Source organism: Ochotona princeps, chromosome 1 (assembly GCF_030435755.1).
Source record: "Ochotona princeps isolate mOchPri1 chromosome 1, mOchPri1.hap1, whole genome shotgun sequence".
Classification (NCBI taxonomy): Eukaryota; Metazoa; Chordata; class Mammalia; order Lagomorpha; family Ochotonidae; genus Ochotona; species Ochotona princeps.
In genome coordinates, this window is record NC_080832.1 from 108,841,972 (window position 1) to 108,854,913 (window position 12,942).

At 41.2% G+C, this 12,942-nt stretch overlaps 1 protein-coding gene across 1 annotated transcript in view; it reads right to left on the reverse strand.

The window, feature by feature from the left end:
• Positions 1-12,942, reverse strand: part of DNAH8 (dynein axonemal heavy chain 8) — a 324,409-nt gene that overhangs the window by 81,303 nt on the left and 230,164 nt on the right. The window contains exons 77-81 of the mRNA XM_058663714.1: positions 10,651-10,806; positions 7,924-8,106; positions 4,928-5,033; positions 2,522-2,774; positions 2,223-2,413 (exon numbers count right to left, since the gene is read on the reverse strand). Coding sequence (XP_058519697.1) covers positions 2,223-2,413; positions 2,522-2,774; positions 4,928-5,033; positions 7,924-8,106; positions 10,651-10,806 — 889 coding nt within the window. The remainder of the gene's footprint in view (positions 1-2,222; positions 2,414-2,521; positions 2,775-4,927; positions 5,034-7,923; positions 8,107-10,650; positions 10,807-12,942) is intronic.

The following is a 12,942-nucleotide window of genomic DNA, read 5'->3' on the forward strand; positions in this document are numbered from 1 at the left end:
AAATGTATATATAGTCATCAGGCATGTCTACCAACATTCAACTTCCCCATTTTCCAGTTACACGGTGCAGCCATATCTCCTGCCCTCTTTGAAGGTAAATGTGGATGTGCACCTTACCCTGGCTAAGAAAATACAAACAATGGGGACATGTATTACTCAAGGGATAATGCTTCTAAAAATCTAGTATATTTTTATTTGAAAGTCAGATTTACAGAGACAGAAGGACAGAGAGAGATCTTTCATTACTGGTTCACTCCCCAAATTGTCACAATAGCCAGAATGTAACCAAATCAAAGCCAGGAGCTATGGCCCTCTTGTCGGTCTCTCACATGGATTCAGAGGTCCAACAACTTGAGCCATCTTCCACTGCTTTCCAGGTCATACGCAAATTGCTAAATCAGAAATGAGGCAGTCAGAACACAAACCAATGCTCTTACAGGGTGTTGGCAAAGCAGGCAGAGGCTACTTGACTATGCCATTGTGCTGGCCCCTGGAAGGGTAACTTCTAAGAACCAGCAGACTATCTGCCACATCTTCATCTCTCTGTGACAGTAGTTATGTAAACAGTTTAGATTCTTGAGAAACCATGATATACACATATGACCTACTCACTTTAAACCTTTGTTAGGTTTATGTTACTGAAATTTTGTGACTGTTTTATGGTGGTAACACCAGGCCCACTGTTTAGTAAGGTCCCCAGAGGCCAGCATTCTCCATCCAACTCCTCTTTCAGCCAAACAGAACAGAAATCTTGGCAAAAAACAGAACCCTGAGACTCATTTCTCCCTGTACCCGTCGAGTCTGTTGCTGTTCTACCTCCAGGGTGTCCCCTATCCTTTTCTTCCCTCCTATTCTGGTGCATTCACTCAAGGTTGGCAATGCGAATGCATTTCCTGTGGATGGCAAGATTGAAAGAGCTGCCCACAAGCTCTTTTTTTTTTTTGTCACCCTATACATGTCAGACCCACCTTCCTAAAGGACAAGACTAATTAATCCTCCCTCCTCCCCCTTACACTGCTTCTTGCTCCTTACTAGACCACAAAAATCCTTTCTATGGGAATCTGGGATCTCTATGGTTTGTTGCCAGCATACCTGTACGGCCCTATGTTTCATCGTCCCTCTGTATTCATCATTCATTTGAACAAAGCCTCATGATTTGCAGGAATGTAAACCTGCTCCACTCAGGCTCTTCCATGCTGTTCTGCTTCAGCACTGGATGCTTCCCTCATTTCTACCTCAACTGCAGGGTCTGCCTCAAATGCCACTTTCTTTTTGGGGTGACTGCATACAGGATGCAGGCAGCCAGAAAACAATTCGTTAAATTATATACAAATTATCAAAAGCACAAGAAAGTACCCTAGGACATTTTTATCAAACATCAAATCATCTCTAAACTCATGGTTTAACTCATAATTGCATATTTTCCAACAAGTTTTTTTTTATATTTACCAAGCACATGTTATATCTTTCTCCTTTTAAACCTAAATATTTTATTCTTAGCTTAGGTTATTCTGCTTTGTTTGGGGGGGGGGTGATTTAAAAAATTTTCCTTATCCTCATTACAAGGTCATTATTACTTTTTAAATAATATCTGGTATATCCTTATATCTCCAATACTAGATGGTTGCTTTGCATAGGATGTGCTCAACTCATACTTGAGTAACTGAGCTGGAGTGAAAACAACCATACTTCGGTCTCCCTCATCATGCCTTTAACAGGAAACTGAGCAATGATTGGGATGCAAATACAAAGTGCATGTGTGTCTCTGCCTGGAGAATCACCGCATCCTGTGCTGAAGCAGCTGTTCTTCAGAAAGTTCGCCTCTGAGAACACCGCTCCTCTCTTGAGCAGTCCTTCTCCCAAGGGTGGGCAACAACCAGTTAACTGAACAAATTATATATCTACAGAATTAGCACAGACACAAATCTTAAGTAACCAGAGAAAAATGAAAGTAGGTTAAATAAATATGGAAGTAGGCTTAATTAATTAATCAACTAATTAATACATTAATTTTATGATGTATGGAATTAAAAGATATATTTATTTTGGTGCAAACGTTCATGGAAAAGGTGCCATGCGAAAAAAAATTTCCACTCTTTGCACCCAATCAAGCTAATATTTTGATCCCATTTTCTGAGAATGCTCTGAAATCCTGAGTTATCAGAAATCACATCCATAGCTACATCCTTCTGCACAATATGCCCAAACCCCAGATCCTTTACCTTTAATGAGAGCCTGAAACTCTTTGTGCTTGACTGTGCCTCTCTGGAGATCAATCTTCAGGGTCATGAGCAGCACGAATAGGAATTTGTGGTTTTCATACAGACCTCTGACCGAGTATGTGAAAACTTCATAGGTCAGATACTCAATAATATTTGTAATTCTCTTCTGAGGCAATGGAGACTTTTCAGATCTATAATATGTTTTTTAAAAAGTAAAAAAAAAAAAATCTTTAGCACCACACACAAACATTCTAAGTTACTGCTGTGAGTTGGCTGGGATAGAGACCATGAGGACTTGCCTGGCCATGGACTGGTCAAACAACTTCAAGAACTGGGCCAGTGATGTCTGGTACATGATGTTGACCATGCTCATTTCAGTGATGAGAAAGTAGAGGATGCTCCCGCGGGTGGCTGCCGGCCGGAACTCCTCCTGAGCCATGTTGATCTTGATCTCCGTTTCTGCCGCCACATGGAGCTTTTCGCTTACTTCAGCTGCTGTCTGCTTGGTGGTTCGGAGGACACCAATCAGAGACTCATCATCCACCAAGGAACCTAAAAGAAAGAAATCCAACCGGAACAGCATAGAACATCAGATGGACTGTCACAAGCAAGATGTACAACTTCTGAGATGATACTGCTGCTTTTCAACTTGACTTCTCCAAAGCCCACAGGGTATCATTAGAATAACATATTCAGATTCCAAAAGGCTTCTACGTACCAGCCAGTGCCTGAATCCTTCTAAACACTTCTACCCAGAGATTATCCCCCACTTTGTCTGAGAATCCACAAAGGGCAGTCTGCATGACTCACGAGTTTTCAAATGTGCGAAGACCATGATCACATCGCCAGAGGTATCACCTCTTCCTCAGATGACAGACGTTCAAGCCCATCATCAGCTAGTGACTCACTTCCAAGTGTGCCCTGATTGCCCGTCCTGCTTATCTCAGGATGTGAGCCAATGTGAACGATTCACGTGCCCGGCCCACTGGCTAGCAGCTGAATGAGACACTCTCCTCCCACTGCTTGAGTGGGATAGTCCTTATCTCAGAGAGTCCTGGTGAGTGGGATGGTCCTTGTCTCAGAGAGTCCTGGTCCCTATGTCCCTAACAAGAGTAAACTGTGGAGATAATACAAGTGTCTCATCAGAAAGAGAAACACTGATTTTGTGTTTTAGTCTTCATTATTGTTTTTGGCAGAAATGAACTTGAACAAGCCCATGAGAAGAAACTCAGTCTTCAGATCCAGAGGGAGACACTTGGGATGTGCACCCAGCAGTGCTTTGGTTTATTCTCCAGTGTTGGATGGCAGGAGTGCCACAGTAGGTGCTGAGGCCCACAAGCAGGCGTGCTGTTCTGACATGGAAGTCCAACTTTGTGAGTGATCTTGGGGGAAAGACATCTTGAGCTGACACTTTCTTGGCTGGACCAGGGCAGCAGCCCTCCATACCTTGCCAATTCTCAGAATACCCAGAGGCATCCTATGTGTCTAGGCGGTACTGGACCAAGAGACAACCTCCCAGCAGAAGCAGTACAAGTAAGCCAAACACATGGACTCTTCACTTGGCATATCTGAAAGGTAAAGGTGTGTGTGTGTGTGTGTGTGTGTGTGTGTGTGTGTGTTTTAAAGATTTATTTTTCTTGGAAAGGCAAATTTACAGAGAAGGAAGGAAAGAAAGACACATACACACACAAACGCAACATACCACACACACAGCAGAGACAGTCAAATCTTCCATCTGCTGGTTCACTCCTCAAATGGTCAGAGTCAAGCCAGTCTGAACACAGGGGCCAGGAGCTTCTTCAAGGTCTCCTATGTGGACCCTGAGAAAGCAGCAGAGGGTAGGGTCCAAGAACTTGGGCCAACCTCTGCTGCTTTCTCAGGCCATTAGCAGGGAGCTGGATTGAAGTGGAACAGCCAGGACTCAAACTGGTGCCCATATGGGCTTATGACACAACTGGTAGAGATTCAGCCTATTATATCACAGTGATGGCTCCCTCAAGTTTTGTTTGTTTTTCAGCATAATGACTACATTGTTACTGGGTAAACTGACACTTTTAGACTGACAATATGCAGTGGAATTTAGGTGATGGTGATTTTCCTACGAGAGAACAATATGATGTTTGCTGGTTCTATATATTTGGACAAAATTTTCCTTTCAGGTACTGCATGCAAAGGGAGTACATCATCCCATTGGTGTGTGGGATCATCATCTGCCCAGAGGAGAAGCTACTCCTGACTTCCCAGTGAAAAGCCATGCCAAGTGAGAAGTGAGCCGGGCCTTTGGTACCCAAGCTTCTGTGACATAGATCAAGCATATGATATAGTCACTGTGGAAATTGCATTTCAATGCAAAATCAAAGCATCAATCTTAAAAAGAAGAATAAAAGCAACCACAGATTGTACCTGTTAGTTTTCTTTGTACAATCAAATTAGCCTATTATGAATTCCCTAACTCTATGGGGAGTTCCTATTTTTTTCAGGAGAGAGCAACTGTATCAAGAAAACAGTGTTACTCTGATGCTCAGTGTGTATGTGCGAATTCAAAAAACTCAGACTCTCTGTGTCCCTTCTTAACCAGTGTCTTTGTGGGAACTGCCTTGCTCGTTTGTGCACTGGAAATCCACCAGCCTCCTAACAGGTGCTAAGCACGCAGAGGGGATGCTCCTTCTGACTCCCAGTTTCCTGGCTTCCTCAGAACATAGTACCTTTTGTAGCACTCAGCTTGTAAAGGAGGTTATCCTCAAGCTCCTTCATCTTCCGCTTATTAAAAGTCACATCCTCCAAAAGCTTAACCCTCTCAGACTCCAACTCCTGGTATTAAAAAAGAAAGAAAGAAAAAGTAAGAATAGCATCAGAATTATAATTGACAGTTATTATGGCAAACTCAATTTACCAGTGTTTATTACCACATTAAAACATTTAAGCTGAAGTGCCTTTCCAATGATGGGGGAAATTACCAACATTAGTCAAATCTATCTGTATTTCTGTTTCTAAGGACAAATTAGAAAATTACACCTACTGGCACTGAGGTTCCATCTTAGGCTGGCATGCCAGAGCCAACTCTTCCTTTGCAGGAGGAAGTAGTGGACATGCAGAGGCCTGAAGACCAAGAAATCAGGGGGTTCTCCAGGTCAAACATGATCTTAGGACTCATGAGAAACCAAAGTAGCTGGTGGAGCACAGTCAGCTGGCAGGGCAAATGCATATCCATCTAAATTTACATTTAATTTAACCAGAGTGACTAAAAAGCAGTAAGTCATTACAATCATATTCTCAATAGCAACCCTTAGAGCAACCGCTTTCTAATCCTAACAGAATTATACCTTGCCCTGAGAATTCGACCCTTTCAGAGTAGTAGTAAATCAGGTAGTCAACCAAGAGCCCACCTGCTCAGTCAGCCTGTAGATGGTTTCCCTCTAACTCAAGTCTGTACAGCTGGAAGACAGGAACTTGTCCTATCCCTTTCTCTATTCCTGACAGCCCTTATCTTGAGGCACTACAGAGAAGGAACTCAAACCGATACATATTTGTCCAGCTGGATATTGTTCAGCTCCTTTATCATACGTTTGAAGAAGCTGGGAAACCAATAATGTTGACTCCAAATTGGATACCAAATATAATACACACAGCTGGTTACTGGCTGAGACAGACCTGGTACCCTTGACCTCCAACTCTGGGACTAGCATTCTTGCCACTAAACTATCGGGCTTCTTGTGTTTTGTGGGAGTGATAAAAGTCTGGTTGGTGAGGAAAATGACAAATGAATCACATTCATTGCAATGCTCTCCTCCATGTGGTTATGTAGGAATCAAAAGGAAGTCACATGAGCTCCCTTTTCAAGTATGACATGAAAAATCAGGCCTCAAGGGTGCAGGGGCATGACTTGCAAGGCTTATCTAGGAGGCCTGGTAGACGGGAGACCCACATGCTGTTAAAGGTTACGACACTGTTTCAGGGGCCCAAATAGTGCCTCAGCAAGCTAATTCTCTACCCTGTGGCACCAGCATCCTACATGGGTGCCAGTTTGTATACTGGGTGCTCTACTTCTGATCCAGTTCCCTGCTTGTGGTCTGGGAAAGCAGCAGAGAATGGTCCAAGTCCTTGGGACCCATGTGGGAGATGCGGAAGAAGCTGCTGGCCCCCAGCTTCAGATCAGCTCAGCTCTGGCCATTGCAGCCATTTGGGTAGTGAACCAGTGAATGAAAGATCTTCTCTCTGCACCTCTCTTTCTATAAAATTTGCCTTTAAAATAAAAACAAATACTTCTCACTCATTTTTAAACAAAATGACCCTATTTTATTCTGGTGTTCTTTCATTCATCCATAAAAACGTAGAGGGTGGGGGAAGTTGCGGCAGGATTTTTAGGAGGGTTAATTAAGTATAATATTCAGGCAACCATGTTGTAACATCAAGTGTGCCTTCTGTTTCCTTCAGTAAAGTTGGTACAAACAGTTCAGACATCCCCAGAAGGGGATGTCAAGGCCTAAGGAGTGTGGGTGTGGGGTATCCGGTGTGGGTATGGTATCTGGAAGTCAGAGCAGCCTGCATGAGGAAACTGGACCAGTGGGGAACCAACTCAGAACAGAGTAACAGCACCTGGCCAGTGAAAACACCAAGGACTAATTTTCAACAGTGGTTACCTGGTAGTCCTGGAGGTGAAGAAAGCAGGGAGGCGCAGACCCTGGGTGCTCTCTGCTTGGCCATGGAAGGGACAGTTTCCTTCTCAATCACCTAAGTCCCAGGTTTGCTGAAAACTAGCCTTATACAGCTATGTGTTCAGCTGAAATGGTACTTCATTCATTGCACTCCACTGGCTACCATTCAAGGGCTGCCCCCAGCACGAGCCATCTCTATGAGGAGACAGGGACTTCACTTTTGGTTTTGCACTCTCTTTGGTGCATCTATCATTTTCATTTCTCTTTTCCTCCTGGGATGTGCCTCCCTCCTTTCCGCCTGTTTGTCTTCTGTCATGCTTTATCTCATCCTCCCATCTTATGCCTCTCTGCTCTTCTTATTTCTAGCCTAGCCTTTTTGTTGAATCCCTAATACTAAAATTAATTCTATTTAAAGAAAGTATAAACGTTCTCATGTTTATGTATATATATTCACATATGCAAATGCACAATTATGTGTTATGCAAATATACTTCCTGCATAAATTTAATGTTTTCTATTATCTTAAAGCTTAATTTTATCACACACCAGTCTCTTAAAATCTTCCAACGTTAAATTGTTCTTTGTTTTATCAGAACCCTGTTTTACTTAATTTCCCAGCTTTAGCACAAAGTTCATTTAATTAAAAATAAAGGTATGGCTCCCTCCATCATTAGATTATTATACTGTAGTGATTGAAATTACTAGGATCATTGTTTCACTGCATTTTTGAGGTGTGCCTATGACAACCCACAGGACTACAGAAATGACAATCAATATATTGAGAGGCTTAAAGGCAGAAGCAAGAAAGAGCTGTGTGTGTGTGTGTGTGTGTGTGTGTGTGTGTGTGTGTGTTTGGGGTACAGGAGAGTTATATCTTTTGACAGGAGTCAAGGCCACAAAAGAAATGCTTCCTTATGTTAACAAAGGTATGTACAATTTGTTTCCATCTTGTGCTTTCTACATGCTCAGCAATTTTCTAAGACATCGTAAACATGCATTACCGCTGATTGTAAGCAACAATTCTGTAACTTGAAAAAAGAGATTACCTGTTTCTCTGTTAGAATGACTCTCCTCAGTAACTGATTCTCAAGGCCTTTCATAGTAACCGTAAAATCAATGACAGATGTTTTAGCATTGATCTCAGGCGTAAAAGCAGGGTTTGGTAACTTTGTAGTTATATACAGTTTAAATGTTTCCAGGACATCACATTCCTTATCACCAACTTTCACCTACATATATTCAGGCATAAAATTAAAAACAGCTTAAAGAACAGGAAAAGGAAATTTTCAGTCCAGTTTAGGAAAGGATTTAGAAAAGTTCAGTGCTGTGAAACCTAAACGCGCTGGAAAGGGAAGCTATCAGATTTTGACCGTTGATAATAAAGGTTATTCAATTTAGAATAATTTAGATTTGTGTTCCTGCCTGAAGATGTTGTTAGCCATGATACCAAGAAAATCAAACAAGAAATGTGTGCAAATAAATGTTCAATAATGAAAACTCAAGCGCCCCTAATATTTGACTTTTAAATTCCAGAAAACAAGAGAGCATGCCAAAAGTTCACAGGAAAAATAAAATTAAAGGATAAGCTTTCTATAAAAATAAAGATATGATTATTTCTGTGCCTGACAATTTGAAATCTGTGCATACAAAAGCTCTTCAAAAAGCTCATGAAAATACATACATGAAAAACCTATGCACAGATTTCAAACACTTTTTGTATCAAAATAAAGTTATCTACTAATTCCATTTCCACAAACTCTTGGCAGCACCGTCATCGTATCACTCTCTTCAGTTGCTCAGAGTTCACGAGCCACTGTTTTGTTTTCTCAGTTCAGAAAACTGTTTGCTACTAAAGATGTTTGCTGTGTTTAGGCTTGACAACAGAAGGAGTTAATATAATTTGAAGGAAAAAAACTCCAATTATTTTTCAGAAAGATAACATTTAGCTTACACATTACCACTTGCAGAATGTTGGAAAGCAACAGGTTCTAGTTATTTAAAGTTCAGGTGGAAAAAAGAGAAATTTTTAATGTCCTAAATGTCTTCATTAATCATAATCCTGCAAGTGATAAAATTATGGCAAAAACTGATAGCACATTCTTAGGTTCCATGCTTTCACACTACAGATAAGAACCCAGGTGTCTTCTAACTACCTCCAGAAGTGGGGATCCTGAGAGCACCTTTGACATGTGAAATATGACATATAACATAATCCAAACAAAGCAAAACAAACACTATATCACCTCCATTTACATGCGGAAGCTTAAAAAGCCAAACTGACAGAAACTGAGAATTGAACAGAAATTACAAGGGGCTAGGCCGTAGGCAGTTAGGGGTAGATACTAGTCATATGCACAGATTTTCAGGTGTAATATGAACATGCCCCAGGTATCCAAGCTACAGCATGGTCATGATGGAGGCAGTAATAGCTTTTCAAGCCATCTGCTGAGGCCAGAGGATGGTGATGGCAGTGTGTGCCAAGGCAGGATCATGTTGGTAGACCAAGAGGCAGAGAGAGAGAGAAGCAGGACCCAACTCAGATGTTACAATTAACCCCCTCACAGAAACTGCCTTTGGTGGGGGTGAGAGGTTAAGCCCCCAGGGATTCAAAGACCTCCTACTAGACTTTCCTCTGAGAGGTCATAGTGGGGTAAGTTTTCAGCCTTTCTGTACTGTTAGCTCACGACTTTGAGGATCAAATGTCTGCATGAGCTTGGACTCCGTATCCTGTTCAAGTCAGAGCAAACTTGTCAATTGTTTGACTACGGTAATCCTCACGCAATAGATACCTATGTGAAATCATTATGCTGTGCACTCCAAATATATGTAACGTTCATTCATCAACTAAACAGTCTTTAAAGTGCAGTTCAAAATTGTGGATGAGTTCACAATATCCAAGCAGCAAATCAACAACATTTTGTTCTTAGCTTCCTTATCTGAAATGAATAATCTCGTAGCAGAGTGGTGATAAAACACTGACCGAGTTCCTTTCGAATTTTTTTCTATAAACTTACAAAGGTTTAGGTATTTCTTAGATGAACTTTTGCTGAATGGATTCTTTTAAATGGCATATTACAGGATTCACATTTTGGAGACATTTTAAAAATAAACCCATCTTTCTTTAATGAGAAAATTCTCATCCTTTACTTGTTCACAGATATTCAAGAAATTAAGCTGTCCTATGTGGAAAAAAAAAAACTCAAGAGCAATGCTGGCATTCCTCAAGAAATAAATTCGAAGAATGCCAAAGTCAGAGAAAAATTCCAGTCTAAGACAAAACCACTTACTTTGCAAACAATTCATGCTATCATTCACCATCGGGAATGCTATTCCCCAGCTTCCAGCCAAGTTGATGAATTTAGATGGAAAGTTAATAAAGAGAGAATGAACAAATCAATGTCTAAAGCCTTTATTAAAATGTCAATTTCTCCAGGGAGGAAATCTAGATTTTTCATGTAAGAATGTATACATGGCTTGTAAAACCAATTTTCTCAGAGTTGCTAAATCACGTATCTATTTTGTGTAACACAAACATATTAAGAATAGTGTTTCCCTTATGTTTAGTTCCTGCACAACGACTGCTCTCACCAAGATACTGCTCTCTTCGTTTTTCTTAATAGCATATAAAGAATAAATGGCAACAGTGAACATCAGTTTGGAAATCATTGTTTCTAGTGTACAGAATACTACCATCTGAAGGAAAGTACCTTTGCTGCTATCCTCAGAAAGAGAAGTAGATGTCACCATTGTTCTTTCTTTTTCACAAAGCTCACCTTGTAAGTGGAGCCTGATTTAATGAAATTCTTTTCCAATACATTATCCAAGGCTGGATCCAGCTCCTCACGAATGTCCTCTATGAGAAGGGGTCGGCCCAAGGAGAGGCTGTCCTCTAAGTGCGTGCGGAAGTATTTGTGATTCAGAGATGTCACCTGGAAACCAAGAATACCTTAGTCTACCCATGTCGCTAAGAACCTGATTCTTTCTAAGTGGATGTCAGGAGATTGGCTGTACAGGTGACTACAAATTTTAGGCACAATAAGGGAATCCTTGCTTATGAAAATAAAAATAGCAAACAAAAATCAATTTTCAAAACATGGTGGTCACGCTTTTGTTGTAGCCCTTAACAAGTAATGAGGTCTCTGGTCCTTAGATGGAAGAAATATCAGAGTTCTGCTCCTGTCAGATGAAAGAGTAAAAGCTAAGGGTCAAACCTTTTAAGCTTACATAGCTGCTGTCACCCAGACAAAGCAAAGTCACTTGCATATTTGTGATATTTTTATGTCTTCTAAGAAGCTGATGAGATGAATTAGTTATCAAAGTAATCACAGGAATGTCAGAAAATATAGATGGAATCAAACAAAATTTTCATTTATGCCTTCTGAATGTTAGTGACACACTGAAGAACATAACCGTTACTTTCCACAGGATCAGCCCAAAAGACTAAAAAATGACTTCATATAGTATTACATTAAAAAAATTAAAGACAAACGTCTGGCAGGGTTGCTTGGTCTTTAGATGGATATTTTCTATTAGTTAAAATAGACACACAATACTAATCGATCTTTTCATGAGCCAGTAGGCTTTGGACTCTTACTCTCCTATGATACTTCCCTTGGCCTAACTATAAGGATTCCTAAGGACTCAGTCTTCAGTTCTCAATATTGTTATATACTATTCTCTGAATAACTATTTCCCTTACATGACTGTGGCTATTGTGGCAGAGTAGGTTAAAGTACCACCTATGGGGCCTGGCGCAACAGCCAGGAAGCTAAACTCCTCCCCTTGCATGCATCAGGATCCCAAATGGGCGCTGGTTCCTATCCCAGCTGCTCCACTTCCCATCCAGCTCCCTGCTTGTGGCTTGGGAAAGCAGTTGAGGATGGCCCAAAGCCTTGGGACCCTGGACCTACATGGGAAACCTGGAAGAAGTTCCTGGTTTTGGATCAGTTTAGCTCTGGCCATTGCGGTCGCTTGGGAAGTGAAGCAGCAGATGGAAGATCTCTCTGTATCTCCTTCTCTCTGTTTATCTGCCTTTCCAATAAAAAAATACATAAATCTTTTTTTAAGTATCACCTGTAATATTGGCATTCCATGAGAGTGCTGTTTTGAGCCCCAGTTTGCTCTGCTTGCAATCCAGCTCCCTGCTAATTGTGCTGGGGAAAGCTTTAGAAGACAGCTCAAATTGTTCCTTGACTAAGATCAAGTGCAGAAGATGGCTCAAGTGCTTGAGCCCATGCTACCCAAATGGTACACCTGGATGGAGTTACCAGACACTGTAACTCTGCCTTTCAATAAACAACAAAATAAATGTAAAAAAAAAAAAAAAAAAAAAAACAGACTAAGGAAAATCGACTAGAAGAATGAGTGATTACATGGTCTACAAAAAGTAAATTCGCTTTGGTGGAAACATTTTGAAGATGCTGGACTCTGTGTTTGGTATATGCTTGCAATGGGGGAATCTCAACTGAACTTGAACTGTGGTTATGCAACAAGGTGGAGGAATCCACCATGGTGGGAGGGTTTGGGGAGGGGTGGGGAGAATCCCAGTACCTATGAAACTGTGTCACATAATACAATGTAATTAATCAATTTAAAATAAAATAAAAAAAAAAAAGAAATTCCTGCATATGTGGGTGGGTCTCTAAAAAGTTCACAGAAATAAGCAGAGAAAATGAACATGCTTTTCAAAAAAGTTTTGCAACAAAATAAACATCCTTTTTAAATTTTTTTAAATTTTTATTACAAAGTCAAATGTACAGAGAGGAGGAGAGACAGAGAGGAAGATTTTCCGTCCACTGAGTCACTCCCCAAGTGACCACAGTGGTTGGCGCTGCGCCGATCCAAAGCCAGGAACCAGGAACCTCTTCCGGGTCTCCCACACAGGTGCAGGGTCCCAAAGCATTGGGCTGTCCTCAACTGCTTTCCCAGGCCACAAGCAGAGAGCTGGATGGGAAGTGGAGCCACCGGGATTAAAACCGGCGCCCATATGGGATCCCGGCGCATTCAAGGCGAGGACTTAAGCCACTAGACCACGCCACCGGGCCCAAACATCTTTTATTTTTAAA